Below are 27,477 nucleotides of genomic sequence, written 5' to 3' on the forward strand. Positions count from 1 at the left end.
CAGAAGTTGGTGAAACCTTAAGGTTTCATTCATTAATGTAGTGTATCCATCCTTATCCACTGTCAATCCATTACATTTGTTTCTTCTTTCTAGATTACCCATTCCCAGGGAGCTCTTAGACAAACACTAATGGATGGGACAGCACAACGAATACAGATTGTCCCTGCAGATTCAGGCCTCTCTCTACCACAACGTATACAGGTATGCTTCATCTGATATATTTTAAAAGCAGAGATGAACTATTTATTTCTGTCTGTTTTCACATATGGTTCTTTTTTATTTGTGTCACATTATTTCATTGTATGTAAATATTCAGCTCTGGATGGCAGAGATCTTTTCTGTATAGATGGGAATACAACATAATTCCAATGCTTCCTTTTTTTTTTTCTTTTTTTCTGCCTAAGAATTTTACGATTACAAAGAATTATAACTACTGAACAGAAAAAGACTCTTCCCAATACTGTAATGACATTGCTCTTTAAAAGCTGAATAGTATTTAGATTTGGTAATTCAACAAAGTTGTTGGAACATTTCTACATTTTGAAGCAGGGAGGGAGGGAAATACTGCATTGTATCATTGACACAAGTCATGAAAAAGTGCAAGGCAACATATTGTCTGAGAACGATCCTGGTTTTTGATTGTCTCAACCAGTGTTACATGTGCCAGTATGCTAATTCGTAGCTTGGCCGGGTAATAATTGCCAATTCAAGTGAGGGTATGAAGTTTTTGGCAATGTAGGTAGTTAAATCAACGTAGATATGTGTATGTGGAGATTAGGAGGATTTGGGGAATGGAATTTTATATTTTATCCCTTAAAAGTCAATGCAAGTCTTTGCAAACATTTTATTTTTAAATTTAATTCTAGAGAAAAATAGCAACTGCAGAATAAATTTTACAAATACTGTCAGATATATGTTGTTGCATACAAAAACACTCATTTAAGCGAGCCAGCTGCTAGTATAATCTTGGCTGCTTTTTCTTTCGCTGGCTTCACTCTTCAGCATTTTCCTCTGTTTTTTCCTATTTCGGTGCGTTGCATTCAAACTTTCAACCTTCCGAGGCTCTTTACAACTGCCTGCCATGCACGATCTTTTGTTCTGTTGTGTCACCCCCTACCTGTGCTGTAGTCATGGCACCAGGCTTATGTATCCAGTCGATCTTTTTTCTTTCAGCTGCCTCCACTCCTTTTCCATGCTTTGTGTACACCTGTACCTTTTATTAACTAATTTGTGTTAATCACTGTCTCTTTATCCTTTGTTTTCATTGTCAATACCTATATGCTATAGTGTCCCTGTAGTGTGAAGCCGTTTAATGTAATTTCAGTGTCAGAGTTTGAATGTGGGACGATGACACATAAACCCATGAGCCTTTATTGTTGAACAGCAGGACAGTTCTGTTGGTTCACAGCCAGTGGCAGACTTCTAAGCCTTCTAGGTCAGCTTTTTTGGGGGGAGAACTATTTTTGGTTAGGCACTCTAGTTACTGTAAATATCATGAACGTAGAAGAATTGTATTTCTAGGGGTAGGGACCTTTGTATAGTTTTTCATTGTCTCATGTAGCTGGAAGGTCACTTGTTTCTAACCCAGCTACTTTGTCCCTTTTATCACCATGCTCATTGATTCTTGCTTCAAAATGGATGGAAGGCGCTTTGGGGCGGTGGTTACCTCTTGATATGTGTGGAGCAACGCTTAGTCAAATGGCATCCTTCCTGCAGCAGGCATCTACAAACATGTCACCAACATAAATAATAAGAAATTAGATAGGAGAAAGAACTTAGTGGTGAAAACTTTCCTCAAAGCAGAATTTATGTGAAGAGTAAAATAGTTTATAGGAACAAATAGATCTCAGTGAAATGTTCAAAATCACTGTTAAATTGATTCATTTTGAGTTTCTATTTTCATTCAGTATTTTTTTCTTTGTTTTATTGTGGTTAAATACACATAAGTAATATCTCAAATCTTGAAATACAAAATCCTCAGTAAAATGTTCTTTAAAATATGTTTCATTAGTCACCCTTTTCAGGGAATGCTAACGTTTCTCTAGGATAAAAGTTAAATGTCACATTTGTTGTTAAACAGACATTTCTGTTCAAAACCAGCTCTGTTATAAACAGGCGGATTAGTCCTCTGTTCAGACACTTTTTTTTTCTAAAATAGGAACACAGAATTTTTGAGGTATTTTATTTATCAAAATGATGTTCAAATGGAGGTTAAAACTTATTAATGGACAAGCCTTAAAAGCAATAAAGGAAAATGCTGTCCTCCATTATCATCAGGGTGCTTCCATGAAATATATGGGTGAAGTATTTTTTAAGCAGACAATCCTGAATTAATATGTTCCTGGTTTAGAACATTATCCCTTCAGCGATAACGAGTTTCAGATTATTAAGAAACATAATGTGTTGTCACTGGGCCCTGCTGGATTCCCTTGAGAAGATACGTGGTTGTCTTTTTCTTCTGATTATTTTTTTTCCTCTTATCTCAATGTTTAGGTACTGCCACTTGTTGTGCTTTGGTGGACTGCTCCACTTTCAGAGTCCCACTGTGATTTAGGTGGAGTTTTTGCAGGTATATGGCCATAAGAGGTCAGCTGCAGACAGACTGTGCTTAATTGTTTAAACTGCTTTCTCTTACGCTTCTGTCAACTGTCAAATGCTTGACAGCTGCAGAAACCATTTGTGCAGATGGAATAGCTTTTTATGGACATTAACATAACGCTATACCTACTGTATAATGCAGTGAAAACTACATGGGCATCCCCTGAGAACTGCAGGAAGCCACCTGAAGAACTGGGATGCTATTTTTTAAAACGGGTTGAAGTGAATTGTGTGAAGTAGCGGTGGTTCTTCTGCCTACCATCCTGTCATATTTTTCTACAAGTATATACCTTTTAAAAATGCAAAGCTGGACTATAATATGAAAGCAGATAATTTAGCATATATATCCAAAAAATAATTTCAACTTTAGTTCAAATTTGTATCTTCACTGTTTGGGACATGCTGGCTTTTGAATTGGTTTTCTACTACACTTTGTATAAACCGAACTAGATAAAATATATGCCTTTTCTTGATGTACACAGATTTTCACTTTTAAGTTTTAATAGGAAGACAGATTTTAGATAAGAGTATCTTTCAAAGAGCATGTCTGGAAATTCAAAAAACAGCACAGAGTGTTTGGCTTTTGTACATGTATGCACCCTGTTGCGGATAACGTGCATTGGATTTCTCCTAATCCCAATAAAGTAGATGTGTTCGGAGAGAAGGGGAAGGGAACATCAGCTACTTTGAAAATAGCCATGAATGACACAGGAGAAATAAAGTTTGTATAAATGAAGAAAAACTGAATGGAAGGAGAAAGCTAACCGAAGAAGGGAATTAAAAGGGCAAGAAGTTTGCCTTCTGAAGAATATAGAACCAACATAAAGGAACTGAAAGGAGAAAGAAGGGACTGCAATGGTCATTTGTTGTCCCGGACATGTGGATACCTGAGAAAACTGAATGGAAAACCCTGTATTAATCATGTTGATAACTATTGTGGGGTTTTTGCATTGTCTTCCCACCCTACTCCTCAAATCTCATAATAATTTATGTTCTTTTCTTATATCTTTAGCCTCTGGAATTTTATCATCTTACCTGGACTGCTCTCTTAAATAAGCTTTTAATTGTGTTTTGCAGCGAAAGAAATTGAAATTTGAGCCATTAAAATGTTAATAGCAAAAGGCCACCTGAAGGAAAGAGATTCCTTTTGTGTATTTTGCAATGCAAAATTTCTGAATATTTGTAAGTGGCAATATAGGTTTATTTCTGCTGAAATTAGGTACTCAATAATTTATATCTCGCTGCTTATCTTTTAAAAATGTGAGCTGTACACAGGTTTTTGAAACAAATTTAAATATATTGAATATTTAGATATAGTAATAAGCTAGTTGTGAAGGTGCAATGGCAAAGTCGATAGACTTGTGTGAAATTATGCCTCATTCAGTTTCTTTGTGCCCCTGTTCTCCACCTAAAAAATATAATTAATATTGCTGCTGTAATTAGATGAAACTAATTATATTAAGTGTTAGATCATGAAATAAATAATTTCATCAGTAATAAGGACCATATAAATATTAGGGATGGATAGATGGACATAAATGGTTGTAAGTAAAAAAAAAAAAAATTAATAGGACCTATTTTATTGATCTGTAATTCAGAAATAGTTTTCAGGAAAGTCTTTGTGGGGTGATTCTCCTCAGTCTCCAGAATAAACCAAGTAGTTTTCTGTAAAGGCATTTTGATGGAGAAAGGCAGGAAGTGACTGAAAGTGAGATTTATAATGGAAGATATATGGAATCTTGATTATTTTCTCTGAGGATTATAATCTTCTAACAATGTTGGCAAAAAATGGAGTTCAGTGGAGGATTGTTTAATAAAGTTCTGCTGTATTTGTCGTTGAAAAATGGGAATAAAATAGGAAAACCAGTACGTAGGTCTGTTCTTGATTATGAAGTGAAACATGAAAATAAGTTTTTTCCTGTTAAAAAAAATGGCAAGGAGGGAGATTCTGGTTTATTGAATTTATTTAGGAATATGTAAGTTAAAAAAAAAAGCCCACCCACCCCCCTCCCTAAAAATGAAGCCTAAAATGTATATACAAGTGCAGCAAGATTATTGCTTTTCTTGCTGTTTGATGCTTACTTTTTTCGTTTGGAAGTCTACATTTAAGTTTCTTGTTTAAGCAGCCAATCTGTGAGGTGCTAAGCATGTGATATGCAGGGAGTTCAAGAGTTAAGATTTCTCATAACCTGACAGGTCCTAGGGCTGAGCTACAGGCGTACCTTGAATTCTGGGTGCTAGAATTGTCAGGGGTTTCAGTAGCGGTGTAAAAGCATGGGTCAGTTGGAAAACTTGGGTGTGAATTCAGGTTTTGACTTCAAATACCCTTGATTGAAGTGTGTTTCAAATACAGTGAAAATCCAAGGTTTCGCCTGAGTTTACGTCACGCTTGTGTGACAGAGGGGAGGATGATCCTGCTTCACAAATGCCAAAGGCAAAATTCCCGTTTTCTGCAAGTGCCCGGATTGGGCCCCAAAGGTGAACTGAAGTTACCATAACAATTTGAGATAAATGTATTATTAGATTGTCACAGATCAGCAGACGGGCCAGAAGATTCAGATTGTTACAGCACTTGATCAGAGCTCAGCAGGCAAGCAGTTCATCTTAACAAATCATGATGGCTCTACCCCAAGCAAGGTGATCCTTGCCAGACAAGATTCCACTCCAGGAAAAGTTATCCTAGCAACTTCAGATGCTGCAGGTGTCAACCAACTGTTTTTTGCATCCCCTGATATATCTGCACAACACATCCAGGTAGATAATCCACTTTATTTCATAATTTTGGTTCAAATGGGATAAGAAGAGATGTTTTATTTCCAAATATGTCTGTCTGGGTTCTCCTTTTTTGAGTTTTTTTTTTAACAGTATACTTTACCTTGCATTAGGACTTAGTATGAATACTTAGAAATTCCGAAGAAAACTCCCCCCCCCCCCCTTTTTTTTTTTTTTTGGTAAATGTATTGCTTTTATACCCTGGCTCATGAGATTAGAAAAATACTGCTTTTTTTATTGTCATTTCCAGCTCCTGCCTTACCAACAGTCCTTCTTTATTTCTGTTTCATTGACTCTCTGTCTGATTTAATATATTGTTGGAAACATTCTTTTCTCATTTGTCTTTTATCACTTAACATTTCCTTCTGCTTATTTTCCTTTTCGTACGCTGTTGTAACTACTTTTCAGCTATATGAATTGTTCTCCAAGGTAGTATGTCCAAGAGATTATTTAGTAGGGAAGTACATTACTCAGTGGGAGCGGGAAAATAACGCTAAAGGTTTTGGGTTTACTAATGTGATACTGTAACTAGTCAGGGTTGTAACTCCCTAAACTGGTCCCCAGTGCACCTTGCTCCCATACAGATTGCATGTGCTGCTTCCTTAGTCCTCGTCCTCCAGCTTCCAAGCTTTCTGCCCCATATCCTCCCATGGCAAGGATGGGATGGCACTGGTGTGAACAGTGTGAAGAACATGCACAGAAGACCTGGGAGATGTGAGCTCCTTCGCATGAAGTAGGAGCTTACTGCACTTCAGCTAAAACCCAGTTATTGCATATTGTTTACCCATGTACACTTATGCTCCTGTTAAAATACATCAATGCGGTAGGCCAGGCAACGTTAAGATAGCTACAGTCCATTTAGTCCAGTATCTTACACTGGTGGCCAGAAACAGTTGCTTAAGTAAAAATACTAAAAACTAGACAAGTCAGTAATGATCCTTCTGAGCATATCCTTCCAGTTCCATTGGTTGATGGTTTAGAGGAGCCTCCTGATTTGGAGCTGGCAGTGAGAGTGTTGTATCTGATAGCTGCCACTAAAGTTTAACAATCTTTTTTGTTATTTATAAAGACCATAACAGCTTTGGTCTATATAATATCCTATAGTGTAATTGTATGTTGTGCAAAGAATACTTCAGTTAATTTGATCTTCTGAAAGAACTGTTTAATTAGGTGTCTCTTGCATTATAAGAAACAGCTGTAAAGGATTCTATTGTTTTTATAAATCACTATCATATCCTTTTTGAAGTAATCTCTTTTCAACTGAAGACTCCTGATGTTTTTTGTTTGTGCTCTTCTGGGAGCCAGTCCACTACTCTGATTCAGTACCGACATGTTGTGCAAGCTTGAAGCATATATCTGTATTATATATTACAAGTCTTTTTTTGAAACTCACAAATCTTTGCAAATGGACATCCAGGGCTCTTGCTCAAAAGAATTTGATAGCTATGCATAGGGGAGCAGTAACGAAAGTCAATCCTGTTGAGAGGCATTTAAGCATGTTTAGTGGTATCATACATTTTGTATTTTAAGCAAACCTCAACAAAATTATAAGCCAGATAACGGAATCACAGAATGGTAGGGGTTGGAAGGGGCCTCTGTGGGTCATCCAGTCCAACCCCCCTGCCGAAGCAGGGTCACCTACAGCAGGCTGCACAGGACCTTGTCCAGGCGGGTCTTGAATATCTCCAGAGAGGGAGACTCCACAACCTCCCTGGGCAGCCTGTTCCAGTGCTCTGTCACCCTCAGAGGGAAGAAGTTCTTCCTCATGTTCAGACAGAACTTCCTGTGCTTCAGTTTGTGCCCATTGCCCCTTGTCCTGTCGCTGGGCACCACTGAAAAGAGTTTGGCCCCATCCTCCTGACACCCACAGATGAGAAGTGTGCCACACTTGTTTAAAGAGCAAAATTCAGGTGTGGGGAAAGTCTGGACAAAAATTTAAATGTCCGGTTCTGGTTGTGCAGTCTGGGCAAAATAGGTTAGTTTGAGAGACAGCAGAGTATTCTGTCACTTCAGTTAGATTCTTCTGTTGTCAGTTAATATGTATTGAGTAGAGATTTTTTTCCCCCCACTTAAAGTTGATTAAATACAGAGTACCATTCATTTGTTGTTCAACTGCATCCTCTTTGGAATCTTTCATGTTTTCTGCCCTAAATGATCTTTTAATCTGCAATTTCCCTTATTTTGTTGTTCTTCTATAGCCTTCACTTGAAATGCCCATTCATTTCCTCTGCAAAAAACTTCTCCTTTATTGCATCTTGTCTTTACATTGACTCATTTGGCAAGGCCCCTTTCGCCAATCATCTGTTTCACCTCAGTGATTCTTCATCTTCGTAACCAATTTTTATTCTTCACGTTCAAGGCCAGTTGATGAGTTCTCTGAGTCTAGAATTTTTATCTCCTCATGGGCCAAATTCTGTAGTCCTTCCTTATGTTGAAGTTCCCATTTCAGTGCAGGTTTCATTTATGGAAGGACTTAGAATTTTTTTATATATATGTTTTCTATATCACAATGAAAATACATAATGTTAATAATTAGGAAGGAATGAAAGGTCAATATTCTTTTAACTCGTCAGTATTATTTTTCTTTAAAAGATGTTGTATTAAAAGAAAACTTAATAGGTGAATGTCTGAGACAGTATTGTTAACAAAGGCTAACTAGAAAGAAGTATTCTTGTTAAACTTTCAAAAATAAGTGATTTCTGAATTTTCTCTATAGAAGGTAGGATACTTTCTCTTTCGGCAAGTTATTTTTATCAGAGGTCCTGTTCTGAATATGCAAAGGAAAAATGAGAGTCTGACTTCACATTAAGACACAGTAGAAGTTAGAAACTCTTAAAACTTGTAAACGATAATCTCTTTTTAATGGGAAGAATCATTTTTTCTTTTCTACTTTCCATAATTGTCAAGGTGCTGTTTGGCTGTTACTTGTGCTATGTGTGTTCCTTTTTTAAATTGAGTTTTTGCCATACTTTATTTATGTCACGGTGGGACAGAGTTTTTAAAGATCGAATGGAACGCTGCAGTGCCTTCCCTGTAGTGCTGGGGTTCCCATATTACGTGCTTAATGTAGCCTTGCAGGTACCAGAGGTAAATGAACGAGACATGACAAGAATACCTTAATAATGTCAAACTGTTACTGAAAGCCAAACTATATACTGCTTGATACTTAATGGCAGTGTCCAGAGTACAGTTTGTATAGGTCCACCATTTGTGTGTAATCTAAAAAAGGGAGTTAATAAATCTGACTGTAGATATAGTAGCCTTTGTAAGGGATTTTTTTTGTTCCATCTGTTTAATGCTTTGTACTATGAACAAGTCATTAGGATATAAAAATGAAAATGAACGAAAGGTAAGATAAAAGTATGCAGATGCTAAATGTTTTTCAAAATGTCAGTCCATTCTGTAGAGGTAGTATTTAGATGAATGGAATCTTGAATTCTTTTCAGAAGTATTACAAGTAAAACTTTTGTTCCATCCTGAAAAGGAGCACGGTGGCATGGCGGGTGACTACTTTGAGTCTATGAAGACTGTAAAATCCAGTCAAGAAAACCTCCTATTATGTAGAAACATAGGCATGAAATTTATTTTAATCTTTCTTGATGATGAGAAAAAGAAAAATGAAATAAATGAAATTCACACTTTTTTCCAGATTTTAACAGACAACTCTCCCAATGAACAGGGCCTAAATAAAGTGTTTGATCTGTGTGTTGTATGTGGAGACAAAGCATCAGGTATTTGCTTTTTTCTTTCCTTTTTTTTTTAAGGTGGTGCAATTTTGTAAATGCAGTTTAAAATTCTTTTGAAGCTACATTACAGTTTGCATGCATCTAGGTGTATATGTATACACACGTGCACAAACAGAAAGGATACACTACTCTTTCAGTGGAGAATTATGTTAAATGTTAGTTTAGTGTCCCTAGGTAGTGCTTATTAATTGCTGGTTTACATCATAAATTTAATGTTTTCTGCTAGATAATTCTGCCTTTTTTTCTTAGGCTGATACATTTTTTTTTTTCTAGTATAAAAACTTGGCTGATAAAATTACTGAAGCAACAACATTGAACGTTTTTTTTCTTAAAATAAGGTCAGACAGTGAATTGTGTTACTGTTGTCAAGTTCTCTTAAAATGTGCAAGAAACCTGTGCAATTTTTAAATGTTAAACCAGTAGGCAAGGGAGACTTTGCAAGTATATGAAAGAAGCGTGAACATGAGATTTCTGCAGGACAGTTATTTGAAGAACAATTAATAAAATTGTAAAAATGCATTATAATTCCAATAAAAATAAGCTTAAGAATAGTGTATTCATATATTGCCACCAAAGTAGAGTGCTAAGGTAAGAAAAGAAAAATGTTTCATGCACTGAATTTTATGTAATGTTATTAAGAGACTGGAAGAAAGTATAGTGGGAGCAGTGCACAGGAGGATTCGTTCTCCCACATTCCCTTTGCATGTGTGCCTGCCATCAGGTGTTCCAGATCTGTCAGAGCTGGATTACTGACAGGATGTCTTTTCTTTTTTGTTAAAAAAGAGAGAGAACTGCAAGGGCTGTTCCTCAGTATGGTTTAGCTGAAAGCTCCTTTTTCTTTGTGCTTTCTTTGTTACAAAAGATAATGGGGTGTAAGAGAGATGAGAGGTTTAACTTTGTTCTTTACTTACTTAGCTAAAATTAGTCTAAGTAGGGAAATGGTTAGAAGATTCGTATGGTTTGTCAGTGAAGTCTGTATGGTAGATCTCCAGTAATAGAAAAATGTGACAGCTGCAGTTAAATGCTCCTTTTGGGAAGCGACGTGGATAAAGTGTACAAAGATGGGGGACAAGGGGGAAGAAGTAGTTAGTGTTAGGGTATCATCATGAAAAGTAGCAGGATGGGTAGTGGATTTCCTAGAAAATAAAAACAACTAAAATTTTGCTACTGCAGTAAAGTTTAGCATTAAAAATACAGTTCCTAGAGCTCTAAATACATGTCAGACTTCACCCATCTGGAAGGCAATTCCTGCCCAACGTAAGGCAAAGATGGATGGTCTGCTCCAGCTGGCAAGAATCCTCTGGCTCCCTGGTGGAGGGCTGGAGTATTCCTTCAGAGGCTGGAGATCCCAGGAGCTATTCCTCCTGTTCTTACCTGGGGGTATTGAGCAGTGGTAGTGAATTTGGGGAGAGCGCCATGTTTCCCTGGGGAGCCTCCGGTGTGACAGGCAGTGTCAGGCAAACTGCTTTGGAGTCACCCCCAGGCTGAAGTCCAAGAAGCTACATCAAAGAGCAGGTGAAGAAGCATCCCAGGCACTTTGCAGAATGGAAATGAAGTATTCACGATCTAGCTGCTGTTAAAATGTTGCTCTTCGTGATATTCTTGTAAGATAATATAAGTTTTCATAAATTTCGCATTTTACTAGTGTGGTAATACAGCTGTGATAAAGGAATCTAGAAAACCTAACAGAATTTGTGGAAACTTCAGGCAGGCAAGACTGATGTATCTAAAAAAGGTTTTGTAAGGATTAAGGAAAGAATCTAAAAATATATTTTCCCTCTCATTAGTTTATATTTGAGGTTTATTTCTGTAATATGCCCTACTTAGTTCAAAGAGCAGCCTTGGTGCCTCCACAGTGTGTATTTTGAGTGTTTGTCAGTGATCTTCGGGTTTGGAATTTTTTTTCCTTCAGGATCATACAATGAAAATTGTTGGAATTGGCAAGTATGCCTTAACCAAAACCTGTACTTCTTAGTAACATTTGTATCTTGTGCTATAGCAGAATCAAAACAGTTTACTTCTGAAAAATAATTTTTAAACTCTACCTTTTTCTGTATTATATCCTAGATATTTTGTATGTTAGTATTACATATTAGAAAATTCACAGAACTGATTTTATAAAAAAATTATTTATCTATTTTAGATTGTTCTGTCATTGAAGTTTTACTGAAAGAACTTAAGGATGTATCGTTACCCTGTTAGGAAACTGAAAGGTGAAAATAAAGCTTTGAAGTGATTACCTACTGCAGTCAAATGCCATGCATGCACTTTCCATGGTTCCATTAGATTTAATGCGTACAATGTTGACAGCCGAGTTTGTAATGAGCAATAGCAAGGCTTGACTGTGGGGACATTTTAAAAAAATTGCTAAAGAATATATAAATTAAAAGAGTTTCTTCTATGTTCTTGCTAACCTGTTTTCTTAGCTTTTTTTTTAACACTGCTGTCAACAGATTCAGCAAGAATTTAATAAGCAACTTGCCTGTTTGTAAAATTTGTCCTCTTTAAGTACTTTGAACTAGAAAAATTGTTTCATTGTTTTTTTATGTTGTTTTATAACCACAACATATTTTAAGATCAGTGGGGAGGAAAAGTGTTCTTTTTCTGCGTAAAATAAATACTTTTTTTTTTTAATAAATAGAAACTCTAAAAAAAAAATACTACAGTGTAAAATTAATGTTGTGAATTATGTTGTCCTGCAACTAGGGCGTCACTATGGAGCAGTAACTTGTGAGGGATGCAAAGGATTCTTTAAAAGGAGTATACGGAAGAATTTAGTTTATTCGTGCCGAGGAACAAAAGACTGTGTCATTAACAAGCACCACCGGAATCGATGTCAGTACTGTAGGCTGCAGAGATGCATCGCATTTGGGATGAAACAAGATTGTAAGTCTCAAGAAGTGTAAATTATTTTAGGTGGCAACTGTGTTAATGTTTGTGCTACAAAAGATAGGCTTTGTATTAATACAGATTGTTCAGTTTTTCTGTGTGTAAATGAAGCTGCTGAATGTTTCTAATCTTTCTGCCGCCTTATCGCTTTTTCCCCAACTGGGGTTGCTGGCTGTTGCTGATCACTCTTGGCAAAGCTCTGCAGAGACAGTTTTCGCAAGGTGGAGATCCATAGTAATCTAGAGTTCAGTTCTTACTGATTCTTGCAGATTTCAAGTCCCTTTTTAGATTTCCATACATTGGATGTAGTGATTCAATACCACAGCAGTATCGGAATACTAAATGTGCAGAAAATCCTGCCATAGATGAATTCTTCAGCCCTGATACTGCCAGGCTGTTGCTGTACTCACAGTATTAGTCTTGTGCTCTGCGCTCTGCCATACAGCTCTATTTTGCTGAACCTCTTGAACCTCTGTGGACATTCCCGTCCTTACAGCCCTGCTTCTGTCAGCAGAAGCCAGCAATGCTTTTCCAGCACAGAGAAAACGAATTCAGAAAGGGAGGAAAAGCTGAGGGGGGAAGTGGGTCTTTACCCCTTTACTGTCTAGTTCAGTTGGCAGTACTTTCCCCCTCCACAAAAGACTTCTCGAGCAGAGCAAAAGTGCTGGAGCTGGGGATCAGAAGTCAGGAAAAGGATCTCTGGGTCGTGGGGCAATACTGAGCAGAGGAGAGGATTGCTTAATGGTAAGAAGTCTCGTTCCTCACTGGAGTGGGGAGAGGAAAGAAAACTCAGCACCATCTTGTGCTGTAGCTCCCTCAGTGGGGTTATTTGTCCCTTAAAGAAGCATTGGCCCTTGCTCAGCAAACTCAGATCCAGCTAGCGAGCACAGGGTTAGCAAAGGAAGATAAAAAAACTTTTGCCTCTATCTCCCACGCTTTCAAAGCACTGTTTGTGGGTTTCAGGCAGGCTTTAATGGCATTGTCGATACTTGATGATAATATGACATTCTGGTTTATGATACTTACCATTGTAAAAATTCGAATATCATCACAGTCTGCTGCTAACTTGAAAGCTTTTTAATTTTTTTCTTTAGTTACACATTTTCCAAATCTGCATAATTGAAGAAAAACAATAGGTTTTTTTCCTGTTTGCGTTTGTGTTTTAAAATAATGAACATTCAGGATTCTTTTTATAGGCTTAAACAGCTTCTACAGTACAATTGTAGTATTGTGCAGTACAATATTAAAGAGGCTCTGCTAGCCAGTAGCCAGTGCTTATCAGGCTGGTGAATTGATGCATGTTTTAAATTACATATAGGCCTGGTTTGTGACTCTCTCTCAGGATCTTAGTGCAGTCTAAAAATGACTTCCAGCACTTTAAAATTGTGGAAGAACAACTTACTGCGTGTTTTTAAAAGATTTGTTCTTTGTAAATACCTTTTATTAATTAATTATTAATGCTATGTACTGTTATTTTTCCAGAAATTAAATTTTCTTCTTAAATGTTTAAAATCAAACTGTAAGCTGTTTTCTTCTGGCTTTATTCCATAGAGCTAGAGTGTTCCCGATAGTTTATAACACTGTAAGTTCCATTTTAATGTTCTCCAATGCCCACAAAGCAAGGTGATGTATCTGTAGGCTAAAGTCCACATTCAGTCCCCCTAGTTTCACTGAACTATTCAGATTAAAAATCTGCTTCTACTTTGAAGTCAGTGATTGTGGGTCAGGATGTCACCCAGATCTTAAATGGTCCGAACTGAACTTTGTGAATGTCCCTTTCCCTCTGTATTGTCCAAGCTCCTAACTTGGGACGCTTCTTCAAGTGCATAAAGTTATGTGGGTTCAACCCAGACACACGATCCATGGAAAATGGTACCATGAGTCCTTTACGAATTAGCTGAGAGTGTGGGATCATAGAATGCTTTGGGTTGGAAGGGACCTTTAGAGGTCATCTAGCCCAACCCCCCTGCAGTGAGAAGGGACATCTTTGGCTAGACCAGGTTGCTCAGAGCCCCGTCCAACCTGGCCTTGAATAGGGCCTCCACTACCTCTCTGGGCAACCTGTTCCAGTGTTTCACCACCCTCATGGTAAAAAAGTTCTTCCCTATATCTAGTCTAAGTCTACCCTCCCTGAGTTTAAAGCCATTACTCCTTGTCCTATCGCAACAAGCCCTGCTGAAAATATTTTCCCCATAGTGAAACTGAGAGAAGGAGAAGGTGTAAGCCTCCACTTAAAGATCCAAATTAAAAATAACAGGATTTCTCCCTTAATTGTAACTTGAAAAATTAAGTGTCTATATGTTTGGTACTTAATAGTTGCATACTGGTTTTTTAGCTGTGCAGTGTGAGAGGAAACCTATTGAAGTGTCAAGAGAAAAATCTTCGAACTGTGCAGCTTCTACAGAAAAGATCTACATTCGGAAAGATCTCTGTAGTCCATTAGCTGCAACTCCAACTTTTGTAACAGACAATGAAACAGCAAGGTATGTAAATTCTACTCAGAAGCAGCTATCTCTGTTTCCTGAAACAAAAGAAATAATTTTAAAATTAATTAAAATGTGTGCTGGTTTGTGTCAGATCGACAGGTCTACTGGAATCGGGAATGTTTGTTAACATTCATCAGTCCTCAATAAAAAGTGAGCCTGCTGTGCTGATGACTCCAGATAAGGTATATGATGATGTGACTGATTTATGAAGTAGGGTTGATTGCTGTAATTGTGTATGTAGGAGGGAAGGGTGTTTCTGTTTTGTTGTACTTCTGTTTTGTTAAATTCATTTTTAAAACACTCCTTTACAACATTAGCTAGTGTTGCAAATGCCTTCTCTTCACAAGAATGCTTTTAACTCTCCATAACCAGTGCTTAAAACTCTACAGAATAAATGCCTTCCTCCATGTTTTTAGATAGCTTTAAGGGCTGCGTTATTTTTCTTTATATTGGACAATCCTAGCACTTGGATATTTCTTTTGTACCAATAGTGTGACATGTTTGCAAAACCTCACGTGGCGTTATCACAGTGTATTTCATAAATACTGTTAGGTTTTTTTCCCCCTGAACTGCTAATGTTTTGCAAAGCTATTAAGAGCTAGCTCAGCAACAATCTTATTTCTGAACTGGTTTTCCTTTGTTTCCATTTTGTTACATTTACTGATCCACTAAAGCCATGTGATAACTTCCCTGCACATGCAGTGTAGGAAGCTTTTGTGTTTTTCTAGCTGATATTAAATTACCTCATACCATTTTCATGCATTTTGCCTCGCTGGCTCTGTCTGCAAAAGGCCTCATCAAAAGTTGTTTATTCCATTTCACTTTTCTGGCTCTGTTTGTAGAGTACAACAACACAAGCTAAAGGACATGCAGCATGCTGGCATTAGCAGCAGCATACTCGTCTGCAATCATGCACTTTCCTTATTGATTTTTTTTTTTTTTGTGGGGCAGAGTGGGAAACATGTCTTAGAGCCTCTCTGAGTTGCTGGTCACTACTGAATCACGTTGCTCCCTTGCCATTGAATAAAGACATAAAAACGAAAAAGGCTTCAGCAGAATTCTTTTTCTGCTTGCTTTTATCCATTCCTTCTTTCCAAATACTCTTCTACCCTGTTACTACTGACTCATTTACAGGAGGGAGGAAGGAAGATGCTAAAAATATAATCTTATGCAGTGGAGATAATAAATTCTTGTTCTGCACTTGCTTACCATCCGTAGCATTCTTTCTAAAAGAAATAGATGGCTGTTACCTTTAAAAGTAAATGTCTATACGTTTCATATTTAAGAAGCAGTGCAGTGTCTAATTGCTGCATTATGATTACTCAGTTACTGAAAACAATAATTTTCTTATAGGTCTATTCACATCGTTTGTGTAAAAGTTAGATTCTCCTGCTGCAAGTTAACTGCTACCAATACAAGAGAATTAAAAACTGTACTTTTCCCCTAGGTTGAAGCATGTCAGGGAGATTTAAGTACACTGGCAAACGTGGTGACTTCATTAGCAAATCTCAGTAAATGCAAAGACATGTCACAAAGCAGTACAGAGCTATCTATGATTGAGAGTTTAAGTAATGGAGATGCATCATTATCTGAACTCCAGCAAGAAGAACAAGCTAGTAGTGATGTTACAAGGTAAGGCATGTTACACTTGAAAATATGGGTCATTTAACTGCATTAAAAATAAGTCTAAGCTCATGTAGAAGGGAAATCTTCTAAGATTCTTCCAAGTGAAATCATCTGAGAATTAAATACTTCCAGTTGTTTGTACTAAAAGTGAATTTCAATGTAAATCTCATGGCTTTTGGTTGTCCTTAACATGTCTTAGATCTTGTACTATAGCCCAAGTACTTTATATCATCCTAGAAAACTGTTTCTTAGAGATCTCGCCTGTGTAAGTAGTTTAATGCCTGTAACTATTAATCACCTTGAAAGCTTGGAAAGGATTTTGTTTCTACACAGGAGAACTCACAGAATTCTCACCATCAGTACAAATACATTCATTGAGTATCTTACAAACCTGTGTCTTGCACTGATTTTAACTGAGCCATTTTGGTGAGCATATGTGTAAAATACTCTGTGTAGTACGTGCTCACTTACTTGGTCAATCACAGTCGTGTTCTTCCTTGGTTGTTATCTCATGCAAGCTTCTGACAGCTGTCCCAGCAGTATTCCCTTACATGCCATCTACGTTGTACATACTGTTTTGAAAATGTGTATGTGGAGTAAATCCACCAAAGACAAAAAGATTGGTGGATAGCAAAGTAGCTTGTACTGACTGAAATGCATCATTTCCCCCATAGTTTCTACTGCTTTGTATAGTTGCAAGCAGATTGTATTTGTTCTGGTCCTTTCTTTATAAGCTGCTTAGAAAGTCAACGTGACTTCATATAGGTGCCAATTCTGGCCTTTGCTGTGTCTCCCTAGGTAAAGAATATAAGAATATACTGTGTAAATAGTATGGTTGTTGGTGCTGATAAACTTCATTCAATACTGCAGCTGTTCAAAAAAGGTGTAGTAATGAAGTTGCATGATAATATTTCATTTCTTTATTTCCTGGAATTTTCAGATGCTTGCTTGTGCCAACTTCAGCGTTTCTGTTCAGTTTTTAAAATCTGACTATAACAAGGCACCAGGTTCTCTCAGCCAGAGAGCTTGAAAGAGCTCCGACTCAGCTCAGTGCGAACTCTTGTCCAGTCGGTTACCTAATGGATTTCCAGTGGGGAGCTTCGAGTTAAATATTCCTGGGAAAGGGAAGTGGTTACCCAAGCAGAAACTAAAATTTTTATCTAAATCTTTAATTTCCTTGCCAGGCCCTATGCCAGCTTGATCTAACAGATGCAGATGTTTACTGAAGAAAAAGAGTTTGAGGGATTTCAGGAAGCAAGTTTTATCCATCCGTGTTTTTCGTGTATTTTATTCTATTCCATTGCTTGCAGCTACAGTAATTAAGCTTTCGCTTTTGCTGACACAAATTTAGTGTACAACTTTGTTACTAGCATTCCACTGCTATTGTATTGTAATGTTATGTGCCTTGTCCTTTAATGACTTCGTTATCTATGTGCATTTTTTACAGTTTAGCACCAGTCCTATATATCTGTTAGTGACTGGGTCTGACGAAAAGAGAACAAAAGTTGTTTTCAGGAAGGGATCTCAATACAATGTATTTTAATGTTGATTATACCTCTTTTTCTCACTTTGTGGGCCAGGTTTTCATAGCTTCCAGGCAAGCTTTGCTCTAGATTCTTTTTTCCTTGGTGTTTTACCTTGCAGTCATTACTCATGTTGGGCCTTCATGTGTGAAAAGGGCCCACAACGCTGAGCCATGAGGAAGCGAAGCTGCTACTGGCTTCTGCGGGCTTGCTGCTCTCAATTTGTGAGATAGGAGGGAGAAGATTTCTTTGGAAGCAGATATTGAAGAATAACTTAGAAACAAAGTCAGTGGCCAGTTTACCGGCCCACCGTATTTATAAAGCGCTCTTCAGCCTGTACTAGAAGTAGTACAGGATGTGGCGGATGCCTATGACATTTACCTTTCGTGGAAAGGAGCGATCTTGTTCCTCGCTTACATTTCTGACCCTGCTACATAAAGAGCCCTGTAGAGATCCTATTTTTCCTGAGCAGCAGCTGCCACGGGGCCGCTGGGTTTGCCTGTTCTACCCAAGGCTGCCAGGAGCTACGCAGGACCTGCAACTCAGATGATCTATCAGGAGGCTGATAACATAACTTCTAGTTTACTCATGAATGCATTCCCTGTATGCCTATTTGCCTTATAGCTGAGAGAGAAAACATCCCAGGTATATCTGTTTAGTCCACTCGTGCATGCCCCAGTCACCCTCATGTGTACAGATGAAGGTGTATGGGGTAGTGTAGGACCAAAAAGTATTTTATTTACCATCGCGAGCCTGAGGCAGTGTCACCAGCTCTTTTATTGTGTTTCTTTGGTTGTAAAATGGTTATGTCAAACATAGTAAACACTTAGATTTTTTTTTTTTTTTTTTTTAGCACGTTAATGAATATAGATAGCCAGGGAGTGTGGGGGAAGAGAAGGTGGCAAAGGTCTACTCCAGAATTTGGCATAAAATCAGTAATTTTAGATTCTGTGGTAATAAACATGTCTCTATAAATTGAGAATCAGCTCTACATACAAGCTGATAATCAGCTTCTGTAAAGTTTTCAGACCTCAGTGTGTAAGTTTTTCATGCAATATTGTATACTAATGATACTGCTCTCAGGATATGTCATGTGTCTGTAAGCATTGATCAAGTCTGTATATCAAGATATATCAGCTGTGATTCTCAGGTGTATTTATGAACAAAAAAACAGAACTGTTATCAAGCAACAAAATGATGAGTAATATATCTGTGCCTATCCTGACATCTCCCCCGTCACGTTTGTGCACGTGACAGGAGTCACTGTCCCGCATCAAAGGATGCTAAGGATGGTACTGAAAGCATGAGAGTGCTTTCTTTTACGGTCTTTTCAAATCCAAGTTGGATAACCTAACCACAACTCATTACTTAAAAAAAGGCTTATTCTGTTTGTGCTTCATAGCAGCAGAATTCTGTAATTTATACGTGCATTGAGTTGCTTTAGCAGCAGTCTGATGACCGTCTGCTGAAAACGCTCATGCCAGCGCTCTCAGTAAACATCCCTAAAGAGATCTTGAGAGGCAAACTGTGATTCAGCAGCACAATCAGTATGTCAAAACTGTGAATTTGCTGGTAACTAGTGTGAACAGGATCTGCTGCTAGTTTTTGTTTCAGGGCCACTGTAAGTTGGAGTTTTTCAGGGATTTTGTTCAGTCGAGTGTCAGGAGAAGCACGCTACTGACTTATTTTCAAAATCTGGTTCTTCGAAACAGACATCTAAATACAGGATTCAGACATGTGCAGGTTCCTCCTAAACTAAAACAGTCTCCAAAATGAAATTTTATTTTCTTTTTGCTTGTTTGTTGTTCTTTTACAGGGCATTTGATACTCTTGCAAAAGCATTAAATCCAGGAGAGAGTGCAGCGTGCCAGAACTCAGAAAGTGTTGAAGCCGGTGTACAGCTGATTGGTGGGGAAACAAGCATGAATATCGTTGAGATAGAGGGGCCACTACTCAGTGATGCACATGTAGCATTCAGGGTACTTAATGTTTTTTTACTGTTGGCTATTTATAACCATTTTAACATAGGAATATAAAATAATGATCTGATAAATCTTCTTTTTAATTTCTTAGAAGAGTAACTATTTGTTCAGGTTCATTTCTGAATGCACTGCTTTTGTTCACTGGTTAACTGTTTGTTTGGGAAAACCTATAGCTCTCTTCAGTGGTTTAGCTGCACTGTTTATTTTATAGCTTATTACCTTAAAAATACTAGGTAATCCATGCAAGAGGATTTACGTAGACAAGACTTGCACGAACCAGAGAGTCAGCATCCACATTCTCCCGTGTTAACAGGTGGATCTGATGCAATCTGCAATTGGATTTTGAGACTCTTTAAGTGTATTTATCAATTTCTCCTTTGTGTATATACCCTATTGTAGTGTGATACTGATTGATTTTAATCATTAAAGCAAAAGACAGTTTCTTTTTTAGTGAGCCATGTATTTTCTGGCTTTATATCTCATTTTACAAGTCTGCAGAAATTCTTTTAGCCATTTTTCTTCGTCTTATTCATGGACAAATCAAAAAGCTTCCTCATCTGAAAACTTTTTCAGTACCAGGCATTTTATTAAACTTTGTCCCTCTGTGCTGATTTTGGCTGGGATAGAGTTAATTTTCTTCACAGTAACTGGTAAGGGGCTGTGTTTTGGATTTGTGCTGGATAATAATAATACAGGGATGCTTAGTTACTGCTGAGCAGTGCTCTCTCAGAGTCAGGGCCTTTTCTGCTTCTCACACCACCTGCCCACCCGCGCGTAGGCTGGGGGTGCACAAGAAGTTAGGTGGGGACACAGCCGGGACAGTTGAGCCCAGCTGACCAAAAGGATATCCCGTACCATAACGGCGTCATCCTCAGCAATAAAACTAGAGGGGAGGTTGGTGAGTGGGCCGCTGCTCGGGGACTGGCTGGTCATCAGTCAGTTGGTGGAGAGCAGTTGTTTTCATTTGCATTGCTGGTCTTTCTTGGGTTTTATTTCTCTCTTTGTTAATTTTTATTATTTTTAATTTTCCTATTCATTGCAACTTATTAAATTATTAAACTGGTTTTATCTCAACCCATGAGTTTTCTTACTTTTACCCTTCTGATGCTCTCCCCCTATCCCGCTGGGAGGGGAGTGAGCGAGTGGCTGCGTGGTGCTTGTTTGCCAGCTGGGGTTAAACCACAACACCCTCTCATCAGCACGTTTTGATTACTCAAATGAACATCTCTCTAATGCAAATGTCAGGGTTTTTTTTTAATTGTTAGCCATACCATTATATTAATAAGCATTAATTTCTGAAGGTAAAACTATAACACTATATTTAGCAATTTTGCATCAAATCCCACTTTTTTCACATATGCAGTGAACGCCACTGATTTTACTCATGTAGGTTGAGAAAGGAAGAGCTGATCCTTGCTGATTAAATTGATTATCTTTTTAGCACTTGGGAGCAGCTGTATATGAGGTATTTTACTCACACTTCAAAAGATTTTTTGATGTATTTATTTGTAAAATATTAATTAAAAGTACAAAACAAGATGTTTTGTGAAGTAGAATTACCACACACACCCTCCCCAGGAATTGTGTTAACTCCTCTAATTTTTCAGGCCACTTACTCCACTTCTCTGGGGGAAGCTTTAGAAAGTAATGATGCCCCTGTGTTTGTATTTTTAATATATTTATCTACTTCATTCTAATTAGTGATTCTTCTAAAATTTTTATTCTTTGAGAGTGTCTCAAAAGTTGAGTTTTGTAACTGTGGCTAATAAAGAAAACAGTCATTCAATTTTATTTTGGGATTATCTGATGTTTATTTCAAAAACAGTTTTACTTTTTCACTTGAAAGAAACTCTACCATGGAAAGAAATTCTTAGTAGCTTATTATCTATCATAAAAGAAATTTTTACCATGTTTTTTTTATGAAGAAAGTCAAAGAACTGACTTGCGCTTTTTTTTTGTTTTTTTTGCCAGCTCACCATGCCTTCTCCTATGCCTGAATATCTTAATGTTCACTATATCTGTGAGTCTGCCTCCAGGTTGCTCTTCTTGTCCATGCACTGGGCACGTTCCATTCCTTCTTTCCAAGCTTTAGGGTAAGTCTTCAGCTACTCTATTCACTCACGTTGGGAATATGCACTTTTTAGTTTTTTAGTTTCACTGTCTTCTTCAGGGACATTCAAAAATATAAATCTACTTACTAAAACTGTTCTATAAATCTTCATCATGAAGATAAATTTTTGGAATCAAAACTACTCCCAACTTCAGTCCAGTTCAGATACTTTGGTTGGGTTTTGAAGGAAAAAGGAGTAGATTTGTAACAATCAAATGCCTGCACACTGCTACTTCTATAATAAATTTTTAGTAAATAGGACTTCCTATCATTTTTTATTAGCTAGATCCCAAACGAAGATGCTTATCAGACAACCACCAAAAAGAAACGCCTGTCTGGATCCCCAAGTATTGTTATCTTCATAGGTGAATCAGTAGTAATAATTTTGCCTTTAATAACCTATATGAAGAAAATGGTTAGCTAGATTCAGCAAGCATGCAGGATGAAGTTGTTTAATTTCAGGGGATTTTCCAAGAACAAGTGGTTGCTGTAACCAGAAAGTAGTTCTTATTAATCTTTTTACAGTTTGTATAACATCTGGCTTTTCGCTTTTCCAGCAGAATTCAGTGTGTCGCTTAAAACTCTTAAGCTAAATGTAGAAGTACATTGCCAATCATAATGAGCAAGCATCTCAAAACAGCATGGTGAACAGTGATTTATGTTACTTTCAGAAGTAATTTTATGAAGACACATCAAACAAATCAAAGATACTGTATCAGCTCTGGCACAAATGGAGTCTAAATCATGCTTGTCTGTTTTCATCTACAGTGTTTTTCTTTAATGCAGTATCAAAACCGTGTATGACTGGCAGCAAAGAGAATTCCTTTTTAAACTGAGGGATTGTCCCCTTTTCCAGGAAGGCTGTCAAAAGCAGGATGATCTGTGATTCCCATTTGTGTTTACTCAGATGTTTAAGCCAAATGATTCTACATTTTTTAAGGAAAGATGCTATATTGTGTGCAATTAAAGCCTCTGTTTTGGAGAAGAAAAAAGTAAAATTCTATAAAGTTAAACAATAGCAAGGGTAAAAAAAAATCGGGTAAATATGGTGGTTTATTTTAGTAGAAATTGTTGCCCTGCAGAATTTCAAAGTATGTAGCAAATTAACATACTACATTATATCATTATACATTTTTAAATGTTTTTGTAATGCAGAGACACTGCAAATTAGTGTTCTAGCAACAAATGGGAATTGCTTTTTAAAAATAAAATGTTGTACAGAAGACCTGTCTCTCCGAAAAGATTTAACAAGAAATGCTTATAGAAAATCTGTATTTTTTTAATATGTTACTTGCCAATACCTTTTTCTGTTTAAATAAAAAATGGAGGAGTAGGCTGTGTGTATTGAATAGTCATCTGTGCTAGCATTTACAGTCCCAGTCAAGATCATAAGCAACAGTATATTTAAACACTGTTTAACATAAATACAGAGTTTTCCTTGTGAAGAGCTTAAAATACTTTTTTCCAAGTGGAGATTTATTTGACATTAATGCAGCTTTTTTAGTTTGAGCACATTATGTACTATAATTTGACTTTTAGAAAGGTGACTCATTCCACTTTTAAAATCAAGAGAAAATTCATGGTCTGAGTAATTGAGAGGAGCTGACGAGCCAAAACAAGACCATAGTAATGGTTTCGTAAGGAAGGTAGATAATTGTATCCAGGTGCTTCCTCCTCAGGCAGTGTTTTTGTTAGTTCCAGCAAGATAGTTGGCTTTGGCATACGGATGTAGTTAATGATACCAAGTTGTTGCTTAGTTCTCCTTCCTGCGCAAGGATCTTTGTAGGCAGGAGAGGTTCCTACTGAAACGTTCATCGAGCTGGTTACAGCCTCTTAGTGTTTTGAGGCTGTTTAAGCTTGATCAGCGGGTTCTGGTCCAAGTTGGATCAGCCATGAAGTTGCTCTAGATGATCCATTTCTCTACACAAATACCAGCTGAGTAGCCAGTACGCCCTGTTTTCACTGTTCCTCAGCACAGTCCTGTTCACAGGAGGTGAATGGGGATGTGACAGATACATGTAGAAGCTGCATGTATAGTATCATGTCTACCATAACGAGAACTGGATCACAGTAAAAAATGCTGCCCTAGGTAAACTCTGTAATCCAGCACAGGACAAGTCTACATTAATGTGTTGTTTGGCATAGGAGTATTGCAGTAAATCATCAGAAATGTTCTTGAAGATTACATCAACATTCTTGCAAAAAATCCATTCCATTGTATTTCTGTAGTTGAAATCCTAGCTTTAATATGCTTTTTCTTCTGTGATAGGTCTTTGTGCTTCTTTTAAAATTGCCATTATTTATATTTACTGGCTAAAAATGTGAAACATGGTACCTGAATTGGACTCCTCACTGGTAGGATTTCCTTTTTAAGGTCCTGAGCTCTTGTTAAGCTCTACCAGTTCGAGATGCTTGTTGATTCTGTAATTCTGTGATTAGATTACTAATACGGAGGTGCTTGAATAGAGGTTGATGCACCTAATTTTAAGCTTCAACATTTGGAAAAAAAGTATTGACTACACATGAAACTATTTAAGGACTAATTCTCACAGCAAAGAAATCCTTATGAATTCTATTTATACTTTGAAGTCTGTATGTCAAATCTTATTCCAGACATTAAGGGGATACAAAAATAGCAGTCAGGAAGCTCAGGAACTTGATCTCACTTCCATTTCACATGTATTTTTAAATAAGAAATAATACCAACCTGCCAGATTTCACATTAAAAAAAAACAAAACAAAAAAAAACAAACAAAACAAACAAACAAAAAAAAAAAACAAACACCAAAAAAACCCAACCCATCTTTGAGTCTATTCCACGTCCACAATACAGGAACAATGCACACTTTGTTTGTCCATGCATGTAAATGTTATTCAGAAATTAATGTAAATCCTAAGAAAACTAGCATGATGGAATATGCCCAGACAGTTGTCATTTACTGTAACTTCAGCTTGCTTTTGTAATAGAAATCTGTCTCCTCTTAGATCATTAAAAGAAAAATTACTTCTTTACAAAAGTCACTCTAAAATAGGTATTTTAATCCTAGCATGCAAATAAAAATATTTTTGATGCGGGGCTTCATTTTGGTACTAGTTGCAATGTTGGATTAGATTAATGTTTTATGAAGTGTTCTTCAAATTAAAAAAAATGTGAATGCAAATGGCTGGTTTTATTAAGTTAAATTATTGTATTTTTTAATAGACAGGATAACAGCATATCATTAGTAAAAGCCTGCTGGAATGAACTTTTTACGCTTGGTCTTGCACAATGTTCACAAGTTATGAATGTGGCAACTATATTAACTGCATTTGTTAATCACCTTCATGGCAGTTTACAGCAAGGTAAGGTGTATACTGTGCATATTGCCAGACTTGGGGAATTGCTTCATGTTTTTTCAGTTTTGAACTGTGCAGAAGCATTTACTTTACCCTTCAGTTGTTACTGAAAACTTACTGTTTATAGAGTTTTGTGGTTAGTATTGAAACAAAATAATACTAGAAAATACTAAAAAATCCATTACAAGATGGATTTTTTTAGCAGTTTTGCAAGTCAGCTGTGCTAATACTTACCCCCAAATTAAAAAACATGTATCTAATATAGGGTTAGCATTTACTGGGGTTGTTCTTATTGTGTGTCTCTGTAATGTCTAGTAGTGTTCTGCTGTTCTGTTAATATACGTTAGTTCAGATTAGGAATATGTCAGGCAGCATTAGCATTAGAGAACACAAGTGTACTGTGGGTATGATTCCTCTCTGTCGAGGGTATAAAGTCAAGAATGACCCACGTGTCCGAGCTGTGAAACAAAGCAGCCGAATGCCAGCTTGGGGATACGCTTCCTTTACATAACTTGGCTTGCTGACTACTGTGTACCTGATTTAGACTACATGCAAGCCTTCAACAGATCTTCACTAAGTGTACTTTGTTCCTTATTAATCCTACATCCTGCATCTTTTGCATATTTTTTATTCAAATGAAAGAGGTGTCAGTTGGCCTCCTCTTTCATTTACGCTACAGTGAAGGAAATGTTCTTCTGAGTGGTAAAGGGAGTCCTTTAACTCGCCTGCTTTGTGTGCTTGTGAATGGTCACATGGTTGTGAGCCCTAAAAGCTAACCAGTCGAAAATAGTATAGTCTTCATCTGTTCATAGTCTTAACACATTTTTAATAAGGTAGATGCATATATAAAAATGGTAGCATTTTCAGGTTTAACAACGTTTTAAGGGTTATTTCCTGTGATGTGGATGAAAATTCACTGCTGTTAATGCTATGCAAAAACAGAGTGGTAAGCTATAGAACAGTGCACAAGACTATAGATTTTTCCTCTCTTTTTATAAGGGAATTAAATAATTATTTTTGAGAGGTTTTCACATTTTAAAAATATCCACAAGATCCTCCAATAAATAACAAAATTGAAACAAATTGATTAAACCACTACATGTAATGGATCTGCTAAAGATACTAACAAATAAATCTGTCAATGTCTTTAGGAGTGATACAAATGGAATTTGGGAACTTACTTTGCCCTACATAATTTTTAAGCATGTGGACCAAAAATGGTATTGCAGTAATTAATCATGGCTTTATCATCGCTACATGTATATTTTTTGCCATTTAATTTGGGAATTCAGTTTGAATGCACAAATTGGAGATTTATATCCGGTAGCTTTGGGTTGTGTAGTACACCAGCTGCAGTGTCTCCGAGTGATAACAAGGGACCCCTAGTTTGATGGCTCGTGGAGGGAATGGGATTTTGAAGCCACTTAGCAATTGCTCACCAAGGGGAACTGCTCTGCACCAACCCCATTCCCCTAGATGCAAATCAGGAATGGTGTATAGAACACCTTCTCTTTCAGCAGTGGCATGGTCTTCGGCTGGCTGAAATAACCCGTGAAACTGTACACGAGCCTCCCTCATGGCACCGGGCCTCAGACACAGAGCACACAGTAGCAGTCTTTCCTTTGCTTGCATGTAGTCTTCCCCTCCGTTGATCATTTCAAGCCCTAGTCCACCCCTGATTACTGGAAGCTTTAGGGGCAGGAAAAGACCTAATTGTACAATGTGAGGGTGGAAAAAAAAGATTGTCATAGGCCATAAATGTTGGTGTCAAGATTATTCAGACCTAGCGTGTGAGTTTATAAATGGTGTAGATTTCGCACTGTTTATGTGTAATACAAATCATTATTTTTAAAAATCCAGTGTGACCACATTTTCTGCGTGTGTGTTGATGTGTGGGTTGCATGTTTCATGTGTTTGTCAACTCAGATAAGCTGCCAACAGACAGAGGAAAACTAGTCATGGAGCATATCTTCAAGCTGCAAGAGTTCTGTAACAGCATGGTTAAGCTTTGCCTAGATGGATATGAATATGCATATTTGAAAGCAATCGTCCTCTTCAGTCCTGGTATGTAATTCTTCCAAATGTAAAACTTTATGCTGCTTTTCGTCAGATGACGTCCGCCTGTTTCATTCTGTGGTGTTACTATCACGTGTAGAATTACTGCCTCGCTTCTTGAGGAATCTTGGAAGGTGTGTAATTAGGACTGGAGGAAGAAGAGGGTTAATCTTTTAATGTAAATAGGTGAATGCTGCTTTGGAGACTTAAGTTTTACTCTTGCCTCTGCCATTGCTGTTTTTAAAAAATATTTATTTATTTGTTGCTTTTAATTCTGTGCTTCCTTCCTGGGGCACTTTTTCTGAGGACCTGCAGTTTAATAATCACAGAATCACAGAATGTTCGGGGTTGGAA

At 37.3% G+C, this 27,477-nt stretch overlaps 1 protein-coding gene across 5 annotated transcripts in view; it reads left to right on the forward strand.

The window, feature by feature from the left end:
- The window catches only part of NR2C1 (nuclear receptor subfamily 2 group C member 1), a 64,006-nt gene that overhangs the window by 21,785 nt on the left and 14,744 nt on the right, over window positions 1–27,477 (forward strand). For 4 of the 5 annotated variants that reach the window (XR_012764723.1, XM_075428082.1, XM_075428084.1 and 1 more), the window contains 11 exons: window positions 94–201; window positions 5,122–5,352; window positions 9,020–9,101; window positions 11,823–12,002; window positions 14,341–14,488; window positions 14,583–14,673; window positions 15,939–16,123; window positions 19,457–19,619; window positions 21,594–21,715; window positions 24,935–25,074; window positions 26,995–27,132. Coding sequence is in view for 4 of the 5 variants with exons in the window: in XM_075428082.1 (XP_075284197.1) it covers window positions 94–201; window positions 5,122–5,352; window positions 9,020–9,101; window positions 11,823–12,002; window positions 14,341–14,488; window positions 14,583–14,673; window positions 15,939–16,123; window positions 19,457–19,619; window positions 21,594–21,715; window positions 24,935–25,074; window positions 26,995–27,132 (1,588 nt within the window). In the remaining variant the exon portion in view is untranslated. The remainder of the gene's footprint in view (window positions 1–93; window positions 202–5,121; window positions 5,353–9,019; window positions 9,102–11,822; window positions 12,003–14,340; window positions 14,489–14,582; window positions 14,674–15,938; window positions 16,124–19,456; window positions 19,620–21,593; window positions 21,716–24,934; window positions 25,075–26,994; window positions 27,133–27,477) is intronic. The other variant, XM_075428085.1, reaches the window with a different exon arrangement.

The sequence above is a fragment of the Opisthocomus hoazin genome, chromosome 8, assembly GCF_030867145.1.
Source record: "Opisthocomus hoazin isolate bOpiHoa1 chromosome 8, bOpiHoa1.hap1, whole genome shotgun sequence".
NCBI lineage: Eukaryota > Metazoa > Chordata > Aves > Opisthocomiformes > Opisthocomidae > Opisthocomus > Opisthocomus hoazin.